A 27,345-nucleotide genomic window follows, 5' to 3' on the forward strand; every position below is an offset into this window, starting at 1 on the left:
TGCACCAAACACTCATTTCTCCTCTTCAGGAAAGTTTTACACTCTCATGGAGGGCTATACCATCAGTGGACTGTGGCTGCTCACCTTGTTACTAGGATGCGGGCAACTCTTGGCATTCAATTTGGACACAGAGAATGTCCTCAGAAGAGATGGAGACCCAGGGAGCCTGTTCGGCTTTTCTCTTGCGATGCACCGGCAGCTTAGTCCAATGGATAAGAGAATGTAAGAACTAGAGTTTGATTTAAATTAAATGTATATGTTACAAATAATTGCTTTCTGCATTGTTCAAGCTTAAGACCTTAAGCTTGAACAGGTTTTTGCACCAATTATATTTTGCTTGGTACGTTTTCCTTCCAGGTTACTCATTTTTGGATTCACTCAGCAGGTTTTTATGCTTATGTGTTGTCGCTCAGTCCTTCTTTCCTTTTACGTTTTATTCAGGTGAGATCAGAAGAAAAATTTTTTGCATGTTGGTGGCTTGCAATCAAACAAACAGTGTGTTTGAATAGCTAAAACACGCAGCAACCCATTAATTCCTGAAGCTGGAGTTAGGACCTACCAGTGGGTTATGAAACACCAAGTGGTGTACCCCCTACAACAAGTAGGGGGTCTCCGAAACCTTAAATAACTTAGAAAAATGGGCTCACAGCAATTATTTGCCTAAATTGAGACAGAAATTGATAATATAATAGTCTGATAGTGATAGTGTGTTTTTATTATGCTTTCAATTATTTGGCTTTTTAGGTACAAAGCTGAAAAGTTTGGGAGCCAAAGCAACATTTTTCCCTGAACAAATTGAAAGCTGATAATGTAAGAAAGTGTTAGTTTTGTGCCTCAGTACTGTCACAATGGGGTTTTGGGGTGGACCGAAGCGCAGACAAGAGCTCGGGCGCAGCATTTCAATCAGTCTTCAGTTTATTAAAAATATCAAAACCGTAACAAAAACACACTGCAGGTACTGACCAGAGTCTGAATCCAAAACAACTTACTGACAGGAACATGGCAAGTACGAGGGTTGCGAGCATGAATGAAAAGGCAGAACAGAGTATGAACAAACAGAGGAACCAACAGGGAACAAAGAGCACAGACCAACTAATATACAGGGAGACCTGAGAGGAGAACAAAGGGCAGATAATTCAATTCAAATCCAAAAATACTTTATTAATCCCAAAGGGAAATTAAATGTTGTTGTAGCTCATTATGAAGGTTTCTTCAAAGAACCATTGTGGATGCTGATGGCTGTGAGCAGGAAGGATCTCCTGTAGCGCTCCGTCTTACAGCAGATCTGAAGAAGCCTCTGACTGAAGACACCGTTGTTGTAGGACAGTCTCATGAAGAGGACGCTCAGGGTTCTCCATAATGTTCTTCATTTTATGAAGAATCCGTCTTTCCACAATGATCTCCAGAGGTTCCAGAGGAGTCCCCAGAACAGAGCTAGCCTTCTTTATCAGCTTGTTGAGCTTTTTTAGGTCCCTGGCTCTGATGCTGCTTCCCCAGCAGATGATGGCAGAAGAGATCACACTTTCCACAACAGACTTATAGAAGATATGCAGCATCTTGCTGCAAACACCAAAGGACCTAAGCTTCCTCAAGAAGTACAGTCTCTGCTCTGTCCCTTCTTGTAGATGGCTTCACAGTTGCATCTCCACTCTAGTCTGTTGTCCAGGTGAACTCCGAGGTATTTATACTCCTCCACCACCTTCACTTCTTCTCCCATGATGGGAATAGTTCTTGACTTATTCCTGTTTCTCTTACAATCTACAAGCATCTCCTTTGTTTTAGTCACATTCAAGATGAGATGATTGTTTCTACAACATGCCACAAAGCGGTCCACCACCTTCCTGTACTCATGTTCTTGTCCATCTCTGATCCACCCCACGACTGCAGAATCATCTCAGTATTTCTGCGATGACAGGAGTCTTTCTTGTACTGGAAGTCTGAGGTGTACATAATGAAAAGGAATGGTGAGAGTACAGTCCCCTGTGGTGCTCCTGTGCTGCTGACTACCTGGTTAGACTCACAACCCTTCAGTCTCACAAACTGTGGTCTGTTTGTCAGGTAGTCTTTGATCCAGGAGATTGTTGAGGCCTCCACCTGAGTCTTCTGGAGTTTCTGACAAAGCAAATCAGGTTGGATTGTATTAAATGCACTGGAGAAATCAAAGAACATGATCGTCACAGTGCTACTGGCTTTGTCCAGATGACAGTGGGTTTGTTGAAGCAGGTGTATGATGGCATCTTTAACTCCAAGTCCACAGTGATAAGCAAACTGAAGGGGGTCCTGATGGTTTACTGTTTGCTTAGTCAGGTGGGCCAACAGGAGTCTCTCTAGGACTTTCCTGATGTGGGATGTCAGGGCAACAGGTCTATAGTCATTGAGGACTGATGGGTGAGTTTTCTTTGGTACCGGATCAAGACAGGAGGTTTTCCACAACACTGGAACCTTCTTCTGGGCCAGGCTAAGGTTGAAGAGGTGCTGCAGAATCCCACAGAGCTGCTCTGCACAGGCCTCCAGGACTCTAGGGCTGACATGATCTGGACCTGCAGCCTTATTCCTATTCAGTCTCTCCAGTTGCATCTTCACTTGACTTCTTGAGACACACAGGTGGAAGGTGGAGGCAAATAGAGCATCAGCATCTTCTGATATGGTTGAAGGCAAACATGTAGAAGCAGAAGGGTCTAGGGCTGAGGTGAAAGATAAAAAATTTGAGGTGTTACTGGACAGCTGTGGGTCCTGTGGGTCAAAGGATGGTGGAATGTCTGTTTGACTGTGAGCAGGAGAGGAGGATGTGAAGCTTGTTTCTGAACAGAACCTATTGAAGAATGTGTTCAGTTCATTGGCTCTGTCCAGACCTCCATCATCCTTCTGCTTGAAGCCTGTGATCTTCTTCATCCCTGTCCACACATCTCTGATATTGTTTTGCTGGAGCTTGTTCTCCAGCTTCTTCTTGTACACCTCCTTGCTGTCTCTTATCTTGACTTTAAGTTGCTTCTGTATAATCCTCAATAATTCTCTGTCTCCCTCTCTGAAGGCTCTTTTTTTCTTGTTAAGCAGGTCCTTCAGGTCACTGGTGATCCAAGGTTTGTTATTGGGGAAGCATCTCACGGTTCTGGTGGGGATGATGTTATCCACACAGAAGTTTATATAGTCGGTTACACACTCAGCCATGGCATTGATGTCCTCTCCATGTGGCTGGCACAGTGCGTCCCAGTCTGTAGCCTCAAAGCAACCTTGCAGGGCTTCTTCAGCTTCCTGTGACCATTTTCTCACAGTCCTCTTTATTACAGGTTGCCTCTGAACAAGGGGCTTATATTTCGAGCAGAGAAAAACAAGATTGCGATCTGATTTGCCTAGAGGAGGTCTTGCTGTAGAGATGTATGAGTCCTTGACATTTGCATAAAACAAATCCAATGTTTGGTTTTCTCTGGTACAGCAGTTGACAAACTGTTGAAATGTTGGAAGTGTAGCAGAGAGTGAAGCATGATTAAAATCACCAGAAATTGCCACAAATGCATTGGGGTTTTGTGTCTGTAGCTTAGCAACAACTGAGCTGATGGCATCACATGCAGTGTTGGCAACAGCGGAAGGTGGAACGTAAACTGTTGCCAAAATAACACTGGTGAACTCTTTGGGTAAATAATATGGACGAAAACTAACTGCCAACTGTTCAATATCTGGACTGCAGAGATGACACTTCACAGTAACATGTCCTGGATTACACCATCTGTTGTTCACAAGTACTGCCAGTCCACCTCCTTTACATTTGCCTCTCCTCTTTAAATCTCTGCCTGCTCATAGGGTCAGAAAGCCTGGCAGAGAGATGCTGGAGTCGGGGATATGATCCTGCAGCCATGTCTCAGTAAAACACATAATACTGCATGCCCGGTACTCTGGCTGGGTTCTTTGTAGGGCTTGGAGTTCATCCAACTTGTTTCCCAATGATCTCACATTGCCCATCATAATCGACGGAAGAGATGGTTTGAACTTCCTCCTTCTCTCTCTTCTCTTAGCTCCTGCTCTGCATCCACAGCGTCTCCTTTTCAACTCATCAGGGATCTGGGGTTGTAGTTGAAGTATTATTTGAGCTTTTGAGATATTAATCAGCTGCTCCCAGTTGTAAGAAACAACCCCGTTGCCATGGTAATGCATCATAACAAATGTCCAAAATTAGAAAGTATTAGGAAAAATCCTCCAAGCTGCACAGCATCTGACACCAGAGAGGACAGTTGTTCAAAAAAAACAAACAAAAAAAAAAAAATCAACTGTATCCACCACAAGATGAATAGTTCCCAAAAAAGAATAAATCAGAATCAAAATTAACAGAGCTACTCCAACCTGCTGCCACCTTGAGCAGCGCAATTCTAGAATAATATCTAGAATAATCAGAGACACAGAATAGGTGTGGCAAGGAGACAGGGAGGCTGAAGGGACAGGTGGAACTGATTAACCAATAAAGAGAAACAAAGACCTAAGCAGAACAATAGACTAAGATAAAATAACCAAAACATAAGAAATCTAGAATAACCAAGAGGTAAATGAATCAGAGGAACTGGAAGGAACAGAAGAATAACAAGAACCTAAGGCCTAAGCAAAAGGAAACCATAAAGAAACCCTGACTACAAGTAAACAAACAAACACAGAAAGAACAAACTGAGAATGAAGCAGAGGACTAGAATAAAAGTAAACAATAACTCAAGCTGACCTAACAGGAAAAAAAACTGGAACACTAGAACCTAAACATAAAGAACTAAGCTAGAAAGAACAGAATAAAAACACAAAGTGAATAACGACGAGGAGGAAAACAACAAAACACCAGGAGGTGGTAGCAAAACAGACTAATAAACATAATAGAAACATCTAGAAAAAATAAACCATCTCAGAAACCATAAGACAAAGCCCAAAATGTCACTCCGTGACAAGTACAGTCAAAGCTATTGCTTGTAATGGGGCTATTAACTGTTATTCTTGAAAAGTATGTGTAAAATACTTCTGTGAGGTTTCACACAGAAAAAGTCAAAAGTGAGTCTTTCATTTCTTTAGTTTTGTCCAAAGATTGTGCCACTGAATGCTACATGCTTATTTCCATTTGATAAAGAAACACCACAACGCTTAAAAGTGTTCTTGGGGTCTTTCAGGGGTAATGACGCAAACGCTGAGGCATTAACTTTTGTCAGTCACATAGTAGAGCATTAGAGCTCAGTGTGCTGCTTGATACACTCTTTAGCTTGAGGCAAAAGAAAAGACAGATAATTAATTCGTCCTCAGTATTCTCAAAGGTATTTTGCACCAACATGTATGCCGAAATATTTGGATGATAAAGCTGGGCGGGACAGTGAGTTATTTTCTAGCTAGTCATGCCAACCTTTACTCAGACTTCTTGTTCCAAAGATTTTATGTCCTGAAGGGTTGAATTTGCTTGTACTGACAGGAGTGGGTGGAGACCTATGTGTCATGGTTCAATTTTACTGGTGGACCAGGGATGCAGGACGAGCGGAGATTGTTGGAGAGAATGTAACTGTTTAATGAAGCGAGCCACCTTACAAATGCCTGTCTGGGTTTCACAGAGATCCAAGGAAACAAAGTTCGCCAATAAACAGTCCTGGTTTCTGAATCGCAGCACAACCCAAAACGTGGCACGACCTGACAGGCTAAAGAAGACTAACGACACAACGTGGAACAAAGGACCAAGACAAACTTAAATACAGACGAAGGTGGACATGAAACAATAGGGCAGGTAATCAGGGAAAACAGGCACAGGTGTGGAACAGGCGTGCAGCAAGACAGAGGGGCAGGTGAACCAGATAGGGATAAACGAGAACATGAGGAGCCTGACGAAACAAACAGTAAACAAACCCAAGGGACCAGAACACAGGGAGAATAACAGATCTGATAATACAATAAAATAACACAGTCAACAGAACAGAACCTAGGAAACAAAACCCAGAAACGAGGACTCAACGACTAACCAAACTAGTAACAGAAAAACACCTGACTAAACGTAAACAATACAGAATCAAAACCACACATGGAGACCACACAATTAACAGAACAGACCCTAGAAAATAAAACACCAGAAATGGGAACTCAAAGACTAATCATACTAGAACAGCAAAACACCTGACTAAACGTAAACAAATACAGAACCAAAAACACACACTGTGACACTATGAACGTGTGCTTGTGTTTTGGCCTTACTCACAATTGTAAAATAAGAATGTCTCCATGATGACATGAAAGAAAAGTGTTACATCAAAAATTGTTCATGGTAAGAAGTTAAGTAAGTTTAAGAGATTTAAAAGGAAAAGTGTGTGAGAATACAAATGAAAGTGCTGGATAATTAAAAGGATAATTAAAAGGACTTTGGAGAAGATGGTTAGATGAGCAACTAAAGTAGAGCACAAAGACAACCAGCAGGTGCAGAAGTGGTTCAATAGATAGTTAGATAGTCAAAGAAAATGGTAGAAACTAACTAGGATAGAAAGAGGGTTAAACACAGTAAAACCAGACAGTGTTCACCAGGTCAGATGTAGAATCCATGAAGAGAGAAAAAAAAAAACCAGAGAACATGAAGTTAATTTCAGCAATAACTCCAGATAATGCTGAGGTGGAGAGTAGTATTAAGAGGCAAAGTTTGAAGCCTAGCCTTAAAAGTAGACAAGGTGTCTGCCTCTTGGACCACATCTGGGAGAATGCTGATAACTCAATGTTTTGCCTCCCGTTCTGCTTTAGAAAGTCTAGGAAACAACAGTGTCATCAGAACTCTTGTTGCCGAATTTGTTTGAATAAATCGAAGGCTTTTAACTGGATTTTTAAGACTTACTGATAACAAAGAATTCTTATAGTCCAGTGTTGAAGTAACAAATTCTAATGTTTTTCGGCATCACTCTGGGACAGGGCATTTGTAATTTTAGTTATTGCGGAGATGGCAACTCTTAGTGAGCTAGTGAGCTTTTGTTGCCTCTCTTGTATAACATACAATGGCATTCTGAGTAACATGCAATTGCACTCTAATTCTAAAAGTGATAGTACTACATTTAGTCTCAATATGCAGTTTTTAAAATCAAGAATAGGAAAGAAAATTACTTTCTTGTTTTTCCAGACACGACCAGTATGGTCATCAGCCTGTCAACGTTCCTATTTGACCCAGAATTATACTTTGGATTAAATTGGAGTCCGGGTTGGATCAGCATTTAAAAAATAGCGATATGTTACCAGTTTCTATTTATTTTTTTAGGAAAACAAGTGGAAAATAAGTTTGGGTCAATAATGCTATTTTGTGAAAAAAGCTGAAAATGCAGATATCCAATGCTTTGTTGTTTACTTTAAGAGAATAATATAAACATAAATGAATATACAGTACTGTGCAAAAGTTTTAGGCAGGTGGGAATAAATGCTGTAAACAAAGAATGCTTTAAGAAATATAAATGATGATTGTTTATTTTTATCAATTTACAAAATGCTAAGTGAGCGAACCCACATATACAGCCAAAGTCATTAAGAACTATCTTCAGTGTAAAGAAGAACAAGAATTACTTGAAGTGATGGTATGGCCCCCATAGAGCCCTGATCTCAGCATCATGGAGTGTGTCTGGGATTACATGAAGAAACAGAAGGATGTGAGAAAGTCTACATCCACAGAAGATCTGTGGTTAGTTCTCCAAGATGTTTGGAACAACCTACCAGCCGAGTTCCTTCAAAAACTCTGCAAGTGTACCTAGAAGAATTGATGCTGTTTTGAAGGCAAACGGTGTTCACACCAAATATTGATTTAATTTAGATTTCTCTTTCGTTGATTAATTTTGTTGATTGATGAAAATAAATGATTAACACTTCCAGTTTTGAAAGCATTCTTTGTGTACAACATCACCTACCTAAAACCTTTGCACAGTACTGTAGAAGCACGGAAGTTACTCGTCTGATGGAAGCATACAAAAGTTAAATGTGTGGTGGCACGATGTTAAAACATTTTTCCCTTTGCTGTGGATAAAGAACATAATTTTGGATTAAGGGACATGTAGGACTAAACACCGCAACGTAGGCTTAATTAGAGAGGACCCATGTTTTTAATGAAAGGAAGTGAGGAAGGACTTCTTAATCCAGGGCGTCCTCACCAACTGAATCACTGCAAATACTGAGCCAAAACCATCAAACACTGCAAGCATCTGCAGAGTGAACAGGACCCCAAAAAGAGCTGTCCAAGTACCACTGTTTTTGCACAATCGCAAAGAGTGGAGTAAAAATATTTTGCTCCGAGTGTATAACGGGAGAGTGAGAGAATGAGTGACACAGGCCTCAGCTACAGCACCCAATTTATCATTCTAAAGGTATATTTCTTTCTGTTATTTTTTAAAATTTGTATCAAGACAATCTGTGATTCCCCTTAAAATTGCAAACAACCTCAACAATGACCTTCACACTACACAGGAGGCAGCATTGTATTTGGGTAACATTGTATTTAACCTTATCCTTTTTTTCCTGAACACAGTTGTTTTTGATACAGCAGCACTGACCAGTAGAGCTGAAGAAATGTGCTACAATTGGAAAATTCAACAGGCAAGCACAAACAGTTGGAACACCGGTTCTGTGACCACCTCATAAAGTGGATCAAAGACATAGCAGGGATGACCCTTCAGTTTTTATGCTTTCTGCTAATACCCAAGTTATCTAAAACAGATGTGAATCATGGATTGACAGTTTGATCTGAAATGTGTTGTTAGTTGGAACCAGATATTTTATACACTGTATAAGAAGGAACAATTTTTTTTTCTCTCACTTTCAAGCAATAAATCATACAAAACATTTCCTTTTTGTTCAGTTAGGATTAATGAAACAATTTTTATTGCTAAATGAGAGAAGATTTTATTCTTGAAGGTCACCAGTTTACATATATTAACATAACTAGGGCTACATGGTGGTTGGGGGGCTGGTTAGTACTATTGCCTTGCAGCAAGAAGATCCTGTGTTCAATCCTGGCTGATGCCTATCTGCATGGAGTTTTCACTTTCTCCCTGTGCATGCATGACTTCTCTCATGTACTTTGGCTTCTGATTATCTCTTTGTAACCTTAATAGAATAATTCACAAGATTTAAGTTAACTGGAGGTACACCTGTGGATGTATTTAAGGCAACACTCCAAACACAGCATTTCCCTGTGTGACACCATGGAAAAAATCAAAAGCTATCAGAAAGATCCTTGTGCACCTTGACATATCTGGTTAATCACAGGTCCAAGTTCCAGATGCGTGAGGCTGCCATGTTCATCTGTTCAAACAATTATATGCAAGTATAAACAGCATGGGGATCTCTAGCTATCATGCTGTTCAGCAAAGAGACAGGTTCTGTGTCCCAGAATGAAACATACTTTTGTACAAAACATGGCTATCAACCCCAGAACAAAAGCAAAAGACCATTTGAACATGCTTGCTGAAATGGGCAAGAAAGTTTCGTTATACACAGGGAAACGACATCAGCTGAAAGGCCAATGTTGGTACACGACAAAGATCTTCATTTTTTGGAGACATGTCCTGTTGTCTGATATATGCTGTCTGAAACTGAAGCATTTGGCCATAATGTCCATTGTTTCATTTGGAGGAAAACAGGGACAAGCGTGCATGCCCGAGACCACTATGACCTTTAACCAGCTAAGCTTAATCAGAACACCAAGGCAATTTTCTAATATCTGAAACAGCCAATTGCTGCTTCTTTCAGCTGCAGTACACAGGGACTTGATGGTTTGCTGGAAAAGGCAACTCTCTCACCTCCATCTTTTTTAGTAGGTAGAGCAAGGGTGTTGCAATGAATCCCCTCCAAAGAATTCCACCTTTAACTTCCACCCAATATTTGTTGCTTGTACTTTTACTCCAGAGTTTTTAGTCTTACCAAATACAAATATTAACCCTAATTCTAAGTGACCTAAAACAGAAAAGATTTAGTCTTGTTTGGTATCAGACATTTGAAAAGTTTGTCTCTTGTACAGTGCATATAAAAATTCTGTTTAAACTGTATATTTCTGGACACAATCCTGGCTGTAGTATGGGTAAATCTGTAGCCTCCTAAACTGATTTGACCTTGTAGCACTGGGAACAGAGAGACCAAGGGATGTCCTAAGAAAACTGCCCTCATTACTTGAAAAGGTTTCTCAAGTGAAAAATATCGTAAACTATTGCTATGCTTACAGAAAATAATTGCCTTGATCTACATGTGTGTCTGTTGCAGACTGCTGGTTGGGGCACCACAAGCCAAAGCCTTAAATAAACAAAAATCTTCAGTAACAGGAGGACTCTACAAGTGTGAAATCAGCTCCAACCCCAGCGCTTGTGAAAGAATTATCTTTGATAATGAAGGTGAAATATATTCTGACTTGCTTTTCTGTTTTTCCAGATTAAAAGTTGTTTGTTTTTAGTATTTAGTTTTTTTTTTACTAAAAACTGAGTTTCATTGTGTTGTTCTACTTTTGTCTGTTCTTTCCCAGAGAATTTGTCAAACGAAAACAAAGAAAATCAGTGGATGGGGGTGACAGTCAGCAGTCAGGGGCCTGGGGGAAAGGTTTTAGTAAGAATGCCATTTTATCAAAATATCATATCTATCCTTTTCACCCAGAGTTCAAGGTATCAGTGAGAATCTAGCAGTCATCAACTGCATCCTTCTCTTTTCATTGCAGACATGTGCACATCGGTACCAGCAACGGCAGAGTGTGAACAAACCTTCTGAATCCCGTAACATCATTGGCCGCTGCTACGTGCTAAGCCAAGACTTAACTATTACATCGGCAAAGGAAGATGGAGGTACCTGGCATTTTTGTAAGGGTCGGAGCCCAGGCCATCAGAGTTTTGGTTCCTGCCAGCAGGGTCTCTCTGCTACATTTGACAAGGACTACCACTATTTCATCTTTGGAGCTCCAGGAGCTCATGACTGGAAAGGTAATGTTGTGTTTCGCTGCATTAATTAGTGCCAGGACAGTGTCATTGGCACAGACTTGGGGCCCTTCAAGCCAATTTAGCATTTTGTCAGTCAGTCAGTCAGTCATTTTCTACCGCTTATTCCATAGTGGGTCGCGGGGAAGCTGGTGCCTATCTCCAGCAGTCTATGGCGAGAGGCGGGGTACACCATGGACAAGCATTTTGTTTTAACTCTAATTTATATTTTTAGTTCATTAAAATGGATTTCCTGCCGATTAATTTTTTCTGTCAGTTGTTTGCCATTACTTTTTAATAGGTAGTCTTGTTAAGAGTTTAGCAGACAATAAAAACTTAATTGATTGTCTCTTCTCTCCTCTGGTCTGCTCTTATCCTTCAGGCTTGGTGCACTTGGAGCAAAGGAACGACTCTTTCTTTGCGATGAATATATTTTTTGACGGGCCATTTGAAACGGGAGGTGAGACTGAAAAAGACCCTAATCTGGTCCCTGCTCCTGACAACAGTTACCTGGGTAAAATACTTATGCTTTATTGTGATGCCAGCAATAAAAATTTTTAGTAGTGGATTTACCTTTTACATGGCAAATTGTACTTATTTTGAACTCTGTTCTAGGTTTCTCCCTGGACTCGGGAAAATCTTTGACCAGCAAGGGTCAGCTGACGGTGGTAGCAGGAGCTCCCAGAGCATATTACAGTGGGGCGGTGGTGCTGCTAAAGAAAGGAACTGAAGATAGCCACATCCTGCTTGAGGAATACACCCTTAAAGGGGAAGGCCTGGCCTCATCTTTTGGATACGATGTGACTGTGCTGGATCTCAATGGGGATGGGTAAGAGTGCACAGTGACCCACACACTGTTAACTTCTGCTGCCGTCTTAATATTGACTGTGCTCTCATGAGTTTATGATTTTCTTGTTTGTTAGCTGGGAAGACATAGTAGTTGGAGCCCCTCAGTACTTTGAGAAGGACTCAGAAATTGGAGGAGCTGTCTACATTTACATCAACAAGGCTGGAAAGTGGGACAAAGTCAAACCAACCAGAATAGATGGAGCTGCAGACTCTATGTTTGGCCTAGTTGTGGAAAACCTGGGAGATATAAACATGGATGGCCACTATGGTAAAGACGCATTATTTGTTTCAGCATGTGAGCTATTGTTGATAACTCTTGGAGCCCTTTATATTTAAGATGTTAAAGCGCTATGTCTTGCTGTCAGATTTTGCAGTAGGAGCTCCTTATGAAGACAGTGGTGCAGGAAAAGTTCACATTTACCATGGATCAGCCACAGGAGAATTCACTAACAAGGCCACACAGGTATTTAATCTAGAATTTTCAACATCTTCTCATTTCTGACACTCCTTCAGCTTTTTGTTTTGGATAATCAGGGAAAGCCAAAAACATGTTTCATAAATGAGAGTATCTAGAGTATTTTTATAGTTTTTTTATAGCGTGATTGTGCACAATTATCAATTAATGTTATATATACCTACACTTTTTTTCTACTTTTCTATACAGATATGTGTCCTCTAGTTGATATAATTCCACAATGCTGTCTTTAGCCACACAAAACATTTTCAAGATGTCTTTGGAAAGATCTTGTTAAATAAAAAAAAAGTTTTTACTCTTATGTGTCTGGAAGGCAGAAGCCTAAGGAAGACCTTACTATGTAGATAACCAATCTCTAAAGCCAGCTCATATTGTTATTGCTTTAGGTCTTATCTGGCAAGCCTTTGGGAGTGAGGCAGTTTGGCTACTCTTTGGCAGGAAACATGGACCTGGATAGGAACTCCTATCCCGACCTGGCTGTTGGATCTCTCTCAGATTCAGTCTTTGCCTTCAAGTAAAGAAGTTAAAGATAAGACGTTAATGTGATCTAGCGCCAATTAACATATTTCCTGAGATGCTTACTGAACTGTTTCTTCACAGAGCCCGACCAGTTGTTAACATTGAAAAGGAAATCACTTTCTCACCAAATAAAATCGACCTCAGCCAGAAGAACTGTGGCAACAATTTCTGGTATGTGTGTCTGTCTTGTCTCATTTAGGCTGTAGAGGAACTTTAACAAAGAAAACTGTAAAATGTGTTTTCTGACATGCCCCAATACGACTAGAAAGCACCTTAAAAGTCGAAGCTAGCAGTGCAAATGATAATAATTTCCACTCAGGAATGTTGTCTAATGTGTCATCAATTTTCGACCTAATTAGACAAAATGTCTTAGAAAGTATTTGGAATTAAGTGATTATGGACAAAAGCTTAACCTTCAAGCAAGATTTAAGGTGCTCAGTTGTTTATGGACTGCTAAATAATTTCAGAGTTTTATTTATTATTTTTTTAAAGTAAAATAATTATGGTAAAAAGTCAATTTTTTTTACACATTTTTTGGGTTAGCTGTTTGCTCATACTGAGTCCCAATCTGACACTACATAACTTTTGCATGTAATTGAAAGCTTTAAAGAGCAGTAAAAATAACAGCTTATAGTGAATTGGTATTACATGACCCACATTAATGTTGTAATTGTTTCCCACACTTTTACAGTGATATTTTGACCTAACCAGAATTTCTGCAGACTAGGTTTAATATGCTGCTTCAATGAAGGGTTAGCTATGTTAGGAAGGCTACTTTGGTGTTCTGACAAAGCATCAACTAAAATGTGGAGAGCATAATTATTTGTTTCAATGTATCTGACTCAACACATGCAGCAAGAATCTTCAGTAAACACCCATTTTGCCACACTGAGGATGATTTAATGTGGAGCAGTTTACTGATGTGCTATCCTAACACTATATTATCTCTCTGTTTTAATATGACTTGTTGATAGTAGTGCAGTTTCAATCAATCACATGTGGACAAAATGTACAGAAAAGGTTCAGCAGTCTAGAAATGTTTTGCTTTTATATATTGTCGTAAAGATGACTAGTGTCGTGCAGCTTTGACTGACAGCTATTTGAGCACAACAGACAGAACACGGGAACTTCAGCAGTCAATATAGTCTTGTTTTCACTGTTAAACTAATTTAAGGGGGGACACATACAATGTGGGAGAATACATGCATTTGTTAGATCAAGAACATTAAATGCAAAACCTGTCAGGGTGTGATTTCAAAAAATTGGCTGCCCAAAACACAGCGTCATGGCTTGCTGACAAACGCTTTGTTTGACATAAAATCGCAGGCTGCACACTACCAACAGATATCAGCAGATGGGTTTAGTCAGGGGGTCAGAAATAATCCATTAAAAATGCCTGGACTGATTTCCAATATCTGATACTTGGGATAAATGTAGGACATCTCTAACAACACAATTCAAATCATTTTAAACACTGTTCATTATCTGTCTTCTGACAAAATTGTGCTTAATAGATGTAGTTTAAAACTGTTAATCTATTTTGTCTAGAGAAAGACTTTACCCAAAATGTATCATGGCATTTTATATTATTATTTTGTGCCACTAAAAATATATATAACTCATTTTTCTATTCTGTATGTCTGATTGTGGTTAAACTGTTCTGTGTCCACAGCTTGGAAGTTAAGACCTGTCTCAGCTATACTGCTAACCCAGAGAGCTATGCTCCTATGCTGAGTAAGCTGAACCTCATTTTGCAAACAGTTATCTTTACTGCATTTTCACATTATACAGAAATCAACAGTACAGTGCCAGTGCAGTGAAAAAGTGTTTGCCTCCTTGCAGATTTCCTCTGTTTTTGTTTTTTAGTACACTTAAATAGTTCAGATCCTTAAAGAAATTAGATGGAAAGCTGAGTCTAATTTTACTAGCCACAACAAGGCCTAATTACTCACTAACTTGTGGCATCAAGAAATCATTTGAATAAAACCCGTCTGACAACATGAAGTACGCTAAGAGCTCTCAAACAGCAACACATCATTCCCCAATCTAAAGGAATTCAAAAATGAATGACAATCAAAGTCATTGGCATATATAGGCATTGAATAAGTTACAATTCTTCAGGCTTTGGGACTTAAGCGAACCACAGTAAAGGCCATTATCCACAAATGGGAAAAAAAAACATGGAACTGTATTGAACCAAGTTGCAGACCCATCAAAACTAATTCTAAATGTGTATCCACAACTCATCCAGGAGGTCACAAAAGAACCATGAACAACAACTCATCTGTTAAGGTCAGTGATTCAACATAAGACGAAGAGTGGCAGCTATCGGGGATTTCCAAGAGTAAAACCGCTCCCAGAGAGAACTGACCAAAAGAACCCAAAGACCATTTTCTAAAAAACATCTTAATGATCCCAAGGAATTTTGTGAAAGTATCTTGTGGGCAGATTAGACAAAAGCACATCTAGTTGAAAGGTGTGCTCTCTGTTACATCAGGTGTAAAATTAACACAGCAATTCAGAATAAACTCATACCCACAGTTAAACATTGTGGTGATAGTGTTATGATTTGAGGCTGCTTTGCTGTTTAAGGACCTGAACAGCTTGCTATAATTGATGGATCCATAAATAATGCTAATTAAAACAATTCTGCTGAGGAGAGTTGACCAAACTTGTTCCACAGCAATGTGAAAGATTCATTGTCAGTTATTACTAGTGCTGTATGACAGTTGTTACCACCAAAACTCATGGACCAGTTATGGGTTTAGAAGGCGAATACTTTTGTCACGCTGAACCAGGTGGGTTTTGATAGTCCCCCCTCCCCCGAACTTAAAACATTTTTAGGTAATCTTTGATATTATGTTTAGTTTGAAAGAAAATTCAAAATGTAATAAATCTGTACCCAAATATCTTTTTCTTATGCCACATCCCCTCTTATGTTGCATTTAGCTGTGATGTACTATCTTGAGGTGGATGCTGACCGCAAGAAGAACAATCTTGAACCCAGGGGGAAATTCACAACAACTTCAGACCCGGAAAATGCACACAAGTCTACTGGGATCATTACCATGGACACAAAAGGAAAGCAAAACTGTGTTAAACGCCAACTTGTCATAATGGTATATATCTGTATATGTCTTTTACAATTTCTTATCTAAGAAAATGCATTGTGGGACATGACAAATATAGATTTTTGTTCTTCTTACAGGAAGACATTAGGGACAAGCTAGCTATGATCCCCATTGATGTTTCTGTGAACATCCAAGATGCTAAACGTAAACGTAGACAGACCCAGACATCTCAACTTGTACCTGTCCTGGATGCCAAAGACATAAAACCAACTCGAACAGAGGTGTGTTTGCAAGCCAATCATTGTATGTATGAAATAACCATACATTGCTTTGATAGTGTTTCTGACGTACTTCAACACGTTTGCAGGTGGAATTTTTGAAAGAGGGATGTGGCAACGATGATGTGTGTCAGAGCAACCTGAAGCTAGAATATCGCTATGGCTACACAGCTGCTAAAGAGGATACATTTACTCCTGTAGAGATGTAAGAGGATTTGCAAATGTAACCAATCCTAAAATTAAGATGGTTGTCTTTTTAAGTGCAGTAGACGAAGCTACAAAACATCACATGCTCGTCAACATATGGGCGAATAATACAGCTTTATAATTGTATTTGTTTGAAGGGAGAATGAAGTGCCTCTGATCTCACTTAGCGACCAAAAACGTGTTGCTCTGGAAGTGACGGTGACCAATCTAAATGGAGATGATGCATACGAAGCTTCTGTAATTGCTAATTTCCCCAAATCTGTGACCTACTCTTCATACCTGGCTCCACGTGATGTGAGTTTATTTTACCTGATAATCTGTCTCCCAAACATATACTTTCTGGTTTTAAATGGTAAGGTATTATTGATTGCAGCAGCCGCAAATCACCTGCAAGGCAAATACAAATGGAACTATGGCTGACTGTGAGGTTGGAAACCCTTTCAAACGTAACTCAAAGGTGAGGAAAAAGGTACTTTTAGTTACTTTTCAGCTCCCCTTACATATATTTGTAATAGTTGTAATACTGTATATGTGTCTGTTTTTAGACAACCTTCTACATTATTTTGGGTACAACTAACATGTCCTTTAACACTACTGAAGTGGATATTGAACTAAAGTTAGAAACGTAAGTATCTGATTTTTGTAGCAGTAAACTTTTTATCAGCTTTGAGTTAACTTCTTTAAGCATATATCTTGTGTACATTTTATAAGGACGAGTAACCAGCAGAATCTGATGCCTGTGAAAGCAAAGGCAAAGGTGGCCATCATGCTGCAGCTGTCCTTATCAGGGTAATGATTTTTCACATGGAGAATACTAACTTATTGAATAATTTAGCCAACTGACAGCATATTGCTGTCTTTTCAGGCAAGTTGAACCATCTCAGGTCTACTTTAATGAAGATGTCAAAGCAATGACGGACATTAAGACTGAAAGCGACATTGGCAGTGCCATTACTCACCGGTTTACTGTAAGTATAAAAAAGCTTTTACCCTGTGTGATGCACAATCATGTACATTTTACTTAAAAAATTTAAGATTTACCGGATCATCTTTTTATTCAAACAGACATCCACACTTCTGTTAATGTTATGTAAAAAGCATTAATATAAATCCAGTTTTCTTTACAGTAGCATAATCTCATCAAGTCTGACTTTACAGAAATGCCCTCTTTGTAGTCTTTCTAAATAGTCCTTTTGTCCTGTGTCCTCTATTATTCTCTTTTCTTTTCAGTTCACCCCACAGGTTTACTGTAGACTTTAGATTTATATGATGGCATCCCATGACTGTTGGAAGTCAAGCAGGCCCACATCATCACGGATCCTCAGTATCACAGATTTAGATGCAGTATTTTGCCAAAAAGCTCAATCTTAATTCAGTTATACCAAAGCAGGTAGCTTACATTAAAGTATCAGTATTGTTTAGGAATCTGTGCACATTTATGTTTTTGGTGGTTAGTAAGAAAATACTTTTTCCTAACATGTTGGTCATATAAACAGTTGATTTGTAGATAACATCTAGTTTATTCCTCCTTTACATGCTGCTCACTGTACATGTTGGCACATTAGCACTGCTGCTTGTCAGGCCTTGTTCATCATAGTTTCAGTTTTTTAAACTCTAGATATTAGAGTGTATGGGTAACTTTAGGTGAAAAGCTGTTTTCTTATACGTACTTCCTGACTTATGACAATCAGCACACATCTGCCTTACTTGAACTGCATGTTGTATTGTCTTTCCCATTTTGAATAGAGCCACTGGATTTTTTTTCAAAGGTATATACTGTATAAAAATCTAACCATCACCAAAAATAATCTTAAATATAAATAACAAAAGTAGTGCCAGTAACAACAATGAGAACAAGTGAAAGATATTTACGTTACTAACAGGTTTATAGACATTATGAAATGTGCAGATCTTTATGTCAGTTGTACACTAATACACTGCATGTACAAAGTGCAGTATTGACCTTCATCATCATCATCATTAAAACAAGAAAACAGACAAGCATGTAAACAACTATCCTTATGCAGACAAAACCATCAAAAACATATAGACACTTGTTTCAGTGTTTATACAAGCTTGATGTATACATTGCCTCAATATATGTCTTATCAGTCAAAACTCTTCCTTTTGATTTTTTTATTCATTGAAATGACACATAAATGCAGACATATAATTATTCAGAAAGCCATGAAACGTTGGAACATTACTTGTGACAAACATTTGATTTGCAGATGTCCATCTTGGAACCATGAGGAAGATTCTAAATGTATCCTGAAAAGTCACCTACATTTTTTTTCATTAAAGCTTTACTGTAATTACACTCCAAGTGAGCTTGCATATACATTTTGCAGCACTGGCGCTTCACATCATCATCACAAATATCACTTTTTAAGATACAACTTACGTTTTTCACTTTGCCTACCACATCCAATACTTGGTCTGCAAAATGTAAAAATGGAAAATTTTGCTTCTGATCCTCCTTAGTTGTCGCAAACACAACAACACTTTTTTGGGGTAAAGCAAACTAGCACTGTAGGAGGACAGAATGACCAACTCATCAGCATACATAAAATGTTTAACCATGCAACCAGTCTACAATCATTTAGCTTGACAAAAAGATTATCAAGATAAAAAAATATATGCCAAATACAGAGAAATGTACTGTTATTCAGTAAAATGATAAATAGCAGGGGCGATTTTCTGAGGCTTTTCTAGTTACAGCAGAGCTAAGTTAGTTTGTCGCAAATAGAGCTCCAATGTAATATCTGTTAGGTCTTATGTATGACTCCACCAGCTTCTTAATAACTGTGTTGAGTGGCAGACCACAGAACACTGTACATAGCATAGATTAGTGTGTGTTATTCACACACACCATTCTCTTTGCTCTTCATTCAGAAAAGCAAGGAGTCTCCTATCCGCTCAGCTAAGGAGAAAAGGTGTCCGCTTTTTCTCTACTATAGTTTAATAAGCAACAGGGTAGGTTGGGGATGTCTATATGATTTCCTCCATGTACATTTTTTGTAAAATGCTTCATGATGTGTATATTTAAATGTACCTCATGGACAAGATAAAAGTACGTTAATGTGTCAACATCCCTAAGGACAAATGACTCTTGTTTTAGTCATGTCAGTGTACATCCAGACTCCTTGTTCTGCATATTGTGTGTGAAATAGGAAAAGAGATAAGAAGCCATGCTGTAATAACAGTCATTAATCTTCACGTTCTAAAAACAATATAACGATGTATGGATCAAGGATCTTTCAAATAAAAAAAGGAAAAATAAAGAAGGATCAACATTAATTTGGAGTCTTCTAGATGTGAATCTACATGATTACAAAAGGCCTTTAAAACGTATGAGATGTTTTATTTGTTTTTTAATATAGAATACTGTAGATATTTCTAAAAGTGTTAAAAGCAGCACAACTCAACTACTACTGGCTGTATGCATGCAGTAAAGTATTTCCTCCAGCTTTCCTCTGGGTTCGCAGATTTTACTTGGGGTAGCCACTGTGTTCTGAAGAACACCAGCAGCTGGTCATGGGTGTACAGTCTATAAACACATACCAATCAGCAGGTTTCATCTGCTCAATGCCCAAAGTAAACAAATATCAGGAGAGCTATAATAAAGAGTAAATGGCAGTTATAATTCTAAACAAAGAACAATAAAAAAGAAAAAAATAAAGGTTAATAACATAAGAAAAATGAAGAGTGAGAAAAAAAGGGAGCTGCTGAAAGAGGCTGCTGCTTTCAAAATCACCATTATAACAATGTTTGGACACACCATAAATATTTTAAGATATGAATTAATGTTCCCATTAAAACAGATATTCAACCGAGGAAAGCGACTAAAAGACGTTGGAACTGCCACCCTTCATATAGAGTGGCCAAAGATGACAGAGGCAAACAATGATCTGCTCTACTTGATGAAAATCAGCTCCACTGAGTTGAAGCAGATTGATTGCTCTCCTACTACGGAGATCAACCGTCTTAACAAGGTATGTGAAAATTCTTCCTTTGTGGGTAGCTGGATTGGCAAAATTAATGGAGACCTTTCTGATCTGAAGCCGATTATGTATTGTGTTTTACAACCTATTGGATTCTCCATAATAAACATCATGTTTGAGCAAAGGTTGTTCTGAAGGTGTACGGTATCAGGGCACCTTAGCCCTAAAGGAAAATGATTGGTTTTGCTATTGTGCCACACCTGGGGTCGTCCATTTTGGGTACTTGGGTGTAGGAAGGGCAGGTGAATCCAGCAGAAGATCACCGGACAGATTAGTTAAACCAAGTTGAGAAATGATTGTGAACCAAGAATCTCGGGGGGATGCCCCTGTGTGTGTGAAGTGTTCAACTCTTCAACACTTTAGTAGTGGTTTTTACAAGCCTATAGGTCTGGTATATATAGAGTCTGACCAGACCATTTCCAAAGTTTCTTTTTGAGATGTAGTTGGATGAGCTGTGGTTAGAAGGTCATTGTGTCCATCAGCAGGGGGAAAGGATGTCAAACAGAGAAAGAAGGCCATTAGGGCTTTGCCTACCAGATGTGTCCTGATGTACCTAAAAGGAGCCAACTTGATGTAGAACTGCTGCTCCTCCACATCAGAAGGTGTCAGTTAAGCGGGTATTGGCATCTAATCAGGAAGGCCCCTGGGTTGGCTCCATCTTAATGTGTTTTGGCCAACTTACTGGGAGGAGTCCCCAGGGGTGACCCAGATTCAACTGGGACCTCCTATCATTGCCATTTGCAGCTCAGATAAGCAAGTGAAAATAGATGATATTCATCCACCTACACGTTTTTAAATGTCAAAAGATTGAAGAATAATTTTGTGTTTTATACATGGATGTTTCTTCCTAAGTGAACATATGTTAAGGTGTTAGGTATTATTTAGTCAACTCAGAGGCAAGAACGATACAGTCAATTTACTTGCAAGGGTAGCTCTGCAGTACAGACTACAAAGTGTTGGCACCCTTCTCTCTTTATTTATACATGCTGGTTCACACACAGTTCAACAAGCATTCAGGGTGTGTGTGTGTGTGTATGTGTGTGTGTGTATGTGTATGTGTGTGTGTGTGTGTGTGTGTGTGTGGGGTCAGAAAGGTTAGGGTTCATGTGTCTTGATTTTAAACAGAGAGAGGGAGTGAGGACTCGGTACCAGTCCCTAGATGTTGCTGATAAAAGCATAACTCATTCCTCTCCCCATCTCCCTTTCTGTGACATGTAAGGAGGGAAAGACACTTAGAGCAGACATGAGTGATAAACAATACAAAAGTTTTCAAACCCTAACATAAGGTAAGAGCAAAGACTGATAAATGATGTTCTTTTCTTCTTTAAGGAACCAGTTAGCAGAAAAAGAAGAGCCACCAAACAAGTTATAGATGGGACAATTTCACGCTTGATTGGAAAAAAGAAATTACTGACTTTGGTATTATGACGCAAGCCTTTTCTTCTCTTCAGAGTTTAAATACTAAACCTAACACGTCCCACCAGTAAGCGTGGTAACACAATGTTCTGTTTGTTTACAGTCGTGTGGCAGTGGAACAAAATGTGTGACAATGAAGTGCCCCTTGGGGGGGTTGGACAATAAGGCAACCATCACTCTAAACTCTCGCCTGTGGAATAACACTTTCGTTAAGGTATCTAAGAGTGATCACTATTTTTGTTCTACTCAATAAGGATTTGAGATGAGTTTCAGCTCCTGTCTGATTTTTAAAAAAATAGCACCTTTTGTTTGGCGTATTTTGTTTACAGTGGTGAGTTCTCATTTTCGAGCCTATGCTAACACAATCTTTACTTGCCAATTCAAATGATTGCACCAGATGTTTTTAGAAAAACAAAAGTTAATTTGAGTTGTTATCAAGTTTACAGGAGCATCCATCTTACATCTGTTCAAGACAAAGAAGCATCTCTGTAGTTGGTTGTAAAGTCCATGTTTATATTTTATATTATTACACTTAGCACAGCCTAAACCCGATTTTCTCCTTTTTTCTCTTAAAAGGAGTATTCCGATTTCCATTATGTGGAGGTGATGGTGAAGGCGTCTCTACATGTTGACAGCACGACAAAGAACACATTAATGCAGGATACTGAGACACAGGTATCTACACATTATTGTAAAACCATTTGTGACACTGCTGGACCCAAAACAGAAACGTGGGTCTGGAGAATGGACATGGATATGTTTTTGTGCAATTCTGACTCTGTGTGACCTTAAAATACCTGAAATGTTAAAATATTTTGGCTCTGTCTTAGTCCCTGTAACACAACTAATTAACATGTTGATAGCTGTTTCTTAAAATATTATCTATAGCTAACTATTTAAAGTCCAGGACTTGGATTATATACAGTGCTTTCCAAAAGTATTCATACCCTTATATGTAGTATACATATGAGGGTATGAATGAAGAGCAACCGTGGCGATGGTGGCAGGGGTTTGTCCTGTAACAGATAGGTTGCCAGTTCAAGCCCCTGCTATGTCTGTCTCAGGTGTTGTGTGCTTGGGCAAGACACTTAACCTGCCTTCCCTACTGATGGTGGTCGGAGGGCTTGGTGCCGTTTACATTATAACCACATACTTAAATGTATTTTATTGCGATTTTAAATAATACATAGTCATGTATAATTGTGAGGTGGAAAGAATAGAATACATGGTTTAAAATTAGTTTTTGACACCTCCCAGTGTTTGCATTGTGCCACAAGGCATATTTGTGGACAAAGCTATAATTTGGAAGACAGTGCTCTGGTCAGATGAGACCACAAACATTTTAGCCAATGTGCAAAACGCTGTGTGTGGCGGAAAACTAATTTTCACGTCATTGTGAACTCACTATCCCCATGTGGAAGCATAGTGGTTATACTTTGGGGATAATCTTTAGCAGGGACAGAGCTCCAATTCAGAGTTGGGGAAAGGGGAGGTATATACAGGTCCTTCTCAAAATATTAGCATATTGTGATAAAGTTCATTATTTTCCATAATGTCATGATGAAAATTTAACATTCATATATTTTAGATTCATTGCACACTAACTGAAATATTTCAGGTCTTTTATTGTCTTAATACGGATGATTTTGGCATACAGCTCATGAAAACCCAAAATTCCTATCTCACAAAATTAGCATATCATTAAAAGGGTCTCTAAACGAGCTATGAACCTAATCATCTGAATCAACGAGTTAACTCTAAACACCTGCAAAAGATTCCTGAGGCCTTTAAAACTCCCAGCCTGGTTCATCACTCAAAACCCCAATCATGGGTAAGACTGCCGACCTGACTGCTGTCCAGAAGGCCACTATTGACACCCTCAAGCAAGAGGGTAAGACACAGAAAGAAATTTCTGAACGAATAGGCTGTTCCCAGAGTGCTGTATCAAGGCACCTCAGTGGGAAGTCTGTGGGAAGGAAAAAGTGTGGCAGAAAACGCTGCACGAGAAGAGGTGACCGGACCCTGAGGAAGATTGTGGCGAAGGGCCGATTCCAGACCTTGGGGGACCTGCGGAAGCAGTGGACTGAGTCTGGAGTAGAAACATCCAGAGCCACCGTGCACAGGCGTGTGCAGGAAATGGGCTACAGGTGCCGCATTCCCCAGACCTGGGCTACAGAGAAGCAGCACTGGACTGTTGCTCAGTGGTCCAAAGTACTTTTTTCGGATGAAAGCAAATTCTGCATGTCATTTGGAAATCAAGGTGCCAGAGTCTGGAGGAAGACTGGGGAGAAGGAAATGCCAAAATGCCAGAAGTCCAGTGTCAAGTACCCACAGTCAGTGATGGTCTGGGGTGCCGTGTCAGCTGCTGGTGTTGGTCCACTGTGTTTTATCAAGGGCAGGGTCAATGCAGCTAGCTATCAGGAGATTTTGGAGCACTTCATGCTTCCATCTGCTGAAAAGCTTTATGGAGATGAAGATTTCATTTTTCAGCACGACCTGGCACCTGCTCACAGTGCCAAAACCACTGGTAAATGGTTTACTGACCATGTTATCACTGTGCTCAATTGGCCTGTCAACTCTCCTGACCTGAACCCCATAGAGAATCTGTGGGATATTGTGAAGAGAACGTTGAGAGACTCAAGACCCAACACTCTGGATGAGCTAAAGGCCGCTATCGAAGCATCCTGGGCCTCCATAAGACCTCAGCAGTGCCACAGGCTGATTGCCTCCATGCCACGCCGCATTGAAGCAGTCATTTCTGCCAAAGGATTCCTGACCAAGTATTGAGTGCATAACTGTACATGATTATTTGAAGGTTGACGTTTTTTGTCTTAAAAACACTTTTCTTTTATTGGTCGGATGAAATATGCTACTTTTGTGAGATAGGAATTTTGGGTTTTCATGAGCTGTATGCCAAAATCATCTGTATTAAGACAATAAAAGACCTGAAATATTTCAGTTAGTGTACAATGAATCTAAAATATATGAATGTTAAATTTTTATCATGACATCATGGAAAATAATGAACTTTATCACAATATGCTAATATTTTGAGAAGGACCTGTACAGAGAAAATCCTGGAACAAAATCTGTCAGAGGCTGCAAAAGACCAAAGCCCAGATGGCTGAGAATTATATATTTTGTTGTGTTGTGTGTGTGTTTGTGTGTAGAATTTAGAGCTGGCACAGAAAAAAAAGCATTTTAATAACTATTTGCCACTTTTATACAACTAAATTCATATTAATGCTTTTGCTTTTTTGTCATGATTTCCAGGTGAGACTGACTGTGTTTTCAGAGAGACGTGCAGTTCGATATGGAGGAGTGGCATGGTGGATCATTTTGATGTCCATCCTGCTCCTCCTGCTGTTACTGGGCCTGCTGGCTTTCCTTCTTTGGAAGGTATGGATAAGCACCCAATATATTTCATTTACATTTAGTAAAAGACACATTGCACATTTGTGATATTTTTATTTTAAACTTACTGGCATTTCACAACCATCAGCAGATTGAAGAATAAAAAAAGCTGTTTGCATACATTTTCTAATGATTTGCCTTTTTCAGAATGGAGTCTTTGAAAAAAATAGGAAGGATCCATCAGATAAAGAGAAGCTAACATCAAATGCATAAAAAGTAAGGGGCATGAATCCCAGGTTTGCCTTACTTTTGTCTTCTTTTTTTGGTATAGTAGTTCTTTCCATTATTATTGAAAGCAATCGGCAATTCTTACCAGGTGATGCATGTGCAACAGCATCTCATATTAGAAATTTACCTTCAGTTATGCAAAAAGTTAAACTGATTCAGAGCACAGTCAAATTTGAAGGTTTTATTTCTGATAATTTTGTACATTTATGGCTGAAAATTGAACATTCAGTTTGTCAGAAAAATAGAAAATTATTACAAAGATGTAATGGTGTCTTATCTGACAAAAGTCCATAGATTCGTTATGGGGTTTAGGTCCAATGGTTTTGCTGGCTAAGCCCAATAACACCATGGTCAAACCTGGAATTGGTGCTTATTAATCTTGGATACAGCACTCTGAACAGCCAGCGTCTTTAGAAATGACCTTTTGTGGCTTAACCTCCTTATGAAGAATGTCAGTGACTGTCTGCTGGACAGCTGCCAAGTTAGCAGTCTTCCCTATTGTGTATGCCATAACATTTCTATCTTAATCCTGTTTTATTGTTCTTGTGCAACATTTTAATTTTCTGACAATTTTGAGTTGAATTTAGGGCTCTTAAATTTACTAAAAATAAGATTTCCTGTGATATTCTTATGTATTAAGATGCATGTGTATTAATGTACAAGCTGAACTAAAATTTCTGCTAAGAAACAATTAAAATAATGTATAATTACATTTCAGTGGCAGCATTACCTTTGTGACTTTTGCTTTACCACGAGAGGTAGAAATTGACTGGTTTACCTATTGCTTTGAATATTATTGCAACTAGTCTTGTCTATTAGTTTGTGCTGTTACAACTGAGCACTGATGTCACTTGGTCTGAAGGTATTTAAGTCATACAACCATAATTAAAATGTTTTCTTTGTCCACAGTGGGTCAAAGATGGGAGTGTGCTTTTTTCCCCCCTCAATGATGCCAAATGGAGGCATGCTTCCACTTGCAACACTGGATCCGACCAAAAGAAAACTTTGGAAAAGAAGATGTGGATAACATCACCAGACAAGAAAGCTACAGAATAGGAAATCTTATTGTACATAAAGTCACTCTTCGCTGGATCACCAGATTAACTGATTTTTGCTGAAAGTCTAGGAATTCAAAATAATTTCAGAAACAAGTCTTAAAGACCAAATATTGTATCTAAACACTGTTCTTGGGCGGCTTAACTGTTAATAGAAATTTAGAGCTATACTCTACCACATGAGGGCGAAGCGCAGTGGGCGCTTATGTGGTTCAGGCAGCACTGATTAGAGAGTTGGCAGCTGGAAACTTGTTTTATATTTTTAAATGAATTTATACTTTCTCTTGCAAAGTGTATTTTTATTTTTTGCTCTACGAAGTCAAACAGGCATTTATACTGGTGCTGGTCATAAAATTAGAATACCACGAAAAAGTTTATTTCAGTAATTCCATTCAAAAAGTGAAGCTTGTATATAATATTCATTCATTACACAGAATGATATATTTCAAATGTTTTTTAATTTTGATTATTATAACTGACAACTAAGGAAAATTCCAAATTCAGTATCTCAGAAAATTAGAATATTACTTAAGACAAATACAAAAAAGTTTTTTAGAAATGTTGGCCAACTGAAAAGTATGAACATGAAAAGTATGAGCACATACAGCACTCAATACTTAGTCATGTGTTAAGAGCCCAGGTTGCTCTGATAGTGGCTTTCAGCTCTTCTGAATTGTTGGGTCTGGTGTGCACAGTTTGCAGTACCAGATCACCCATTTATATTCTGTACCTCATCACAGATCACCTTTTGCCTCATTCTAGTTTTTATTTCTAGGCTGACAACATTGTCAATGTGTTGCCATACAGTAAACATTTGTCTAATACACAGCTGCAAGATATGTCAAGTTTAAGATGACTTTTTATATATTTTAAATAAAATATTTTTTCTTGTGTTCCAGTTAATGTTTTGTTAAAT

General features: G+C 38.9%; 1 protein-coding gene across 1 annotated transcript; it reads left to right on the forward strand.

Annotated features, from left to right (window-relative positions):
* On the forward strand, nucleotides 1–27,327 carry LOC124869391 (integrin alpha-6-like). Its single transcript, XM_047367193.1, is given in 26 exon segments — nucleotides 1–222; nucleotides 10,216–10,343; nucleotides 10,472–10,551; nucleotides 10,661–10,919; nucleotides 11,296–11,469; nucleotides 11,472–11,742; nucleotides 11,837–12,030; nucleotides 12,128–12,225; nucleotides 12,624–12,751; nucleotides 12,838–12,927; nucleotides 14,429–14,490; nucleotides 15,706–15,875; nucleotides 15,965–16,108; nucleotides 16,195–16,310; nucleotides 16,450–16,606; nucleotides 16,686–16,769; nucleotides 16,858–16,937; nucleotides 17,024–17,101; nucleotides 17,178–17,280; nucleotides 20,137–20,307; nucleotides 21,646–21,735; nucleotides 21,836–21,946; nucleotides 22,309–22,407; nucleotides 25,006–25,131; nucleotides 25,294–25,362; nucleotides 26,284–27,327. Coding segments are annotated over 25 exon segments (3,255 nt in total). The 5' UTR covers nucleotides 1–46; the 3' UTR covers nucleotides 25,360–25,362; nucleotides 26,284–27,327.
* The last annotated feature ends 18 nt before the right edge of the window (nucleotides 27,328–27,345 follow it).

This window comes from Girardinichthys multiradiatus, chromosome 6 (genome assembly GCF_021462225.1).
Source record: "Girardinichthys multiradiatus isolate DD_20200921_A chromosome 6, DD_fGirMul_XY1, whole genome shotgun sequence".
Taxonomy (NCBI): domain Eukaryota; kingdom Metazoa; phylum Chordata; class Actinopteri; order Cyprinodontiformes; family Goodeidae; genus Girardinichthys; species Girardinichthys multiradiatus.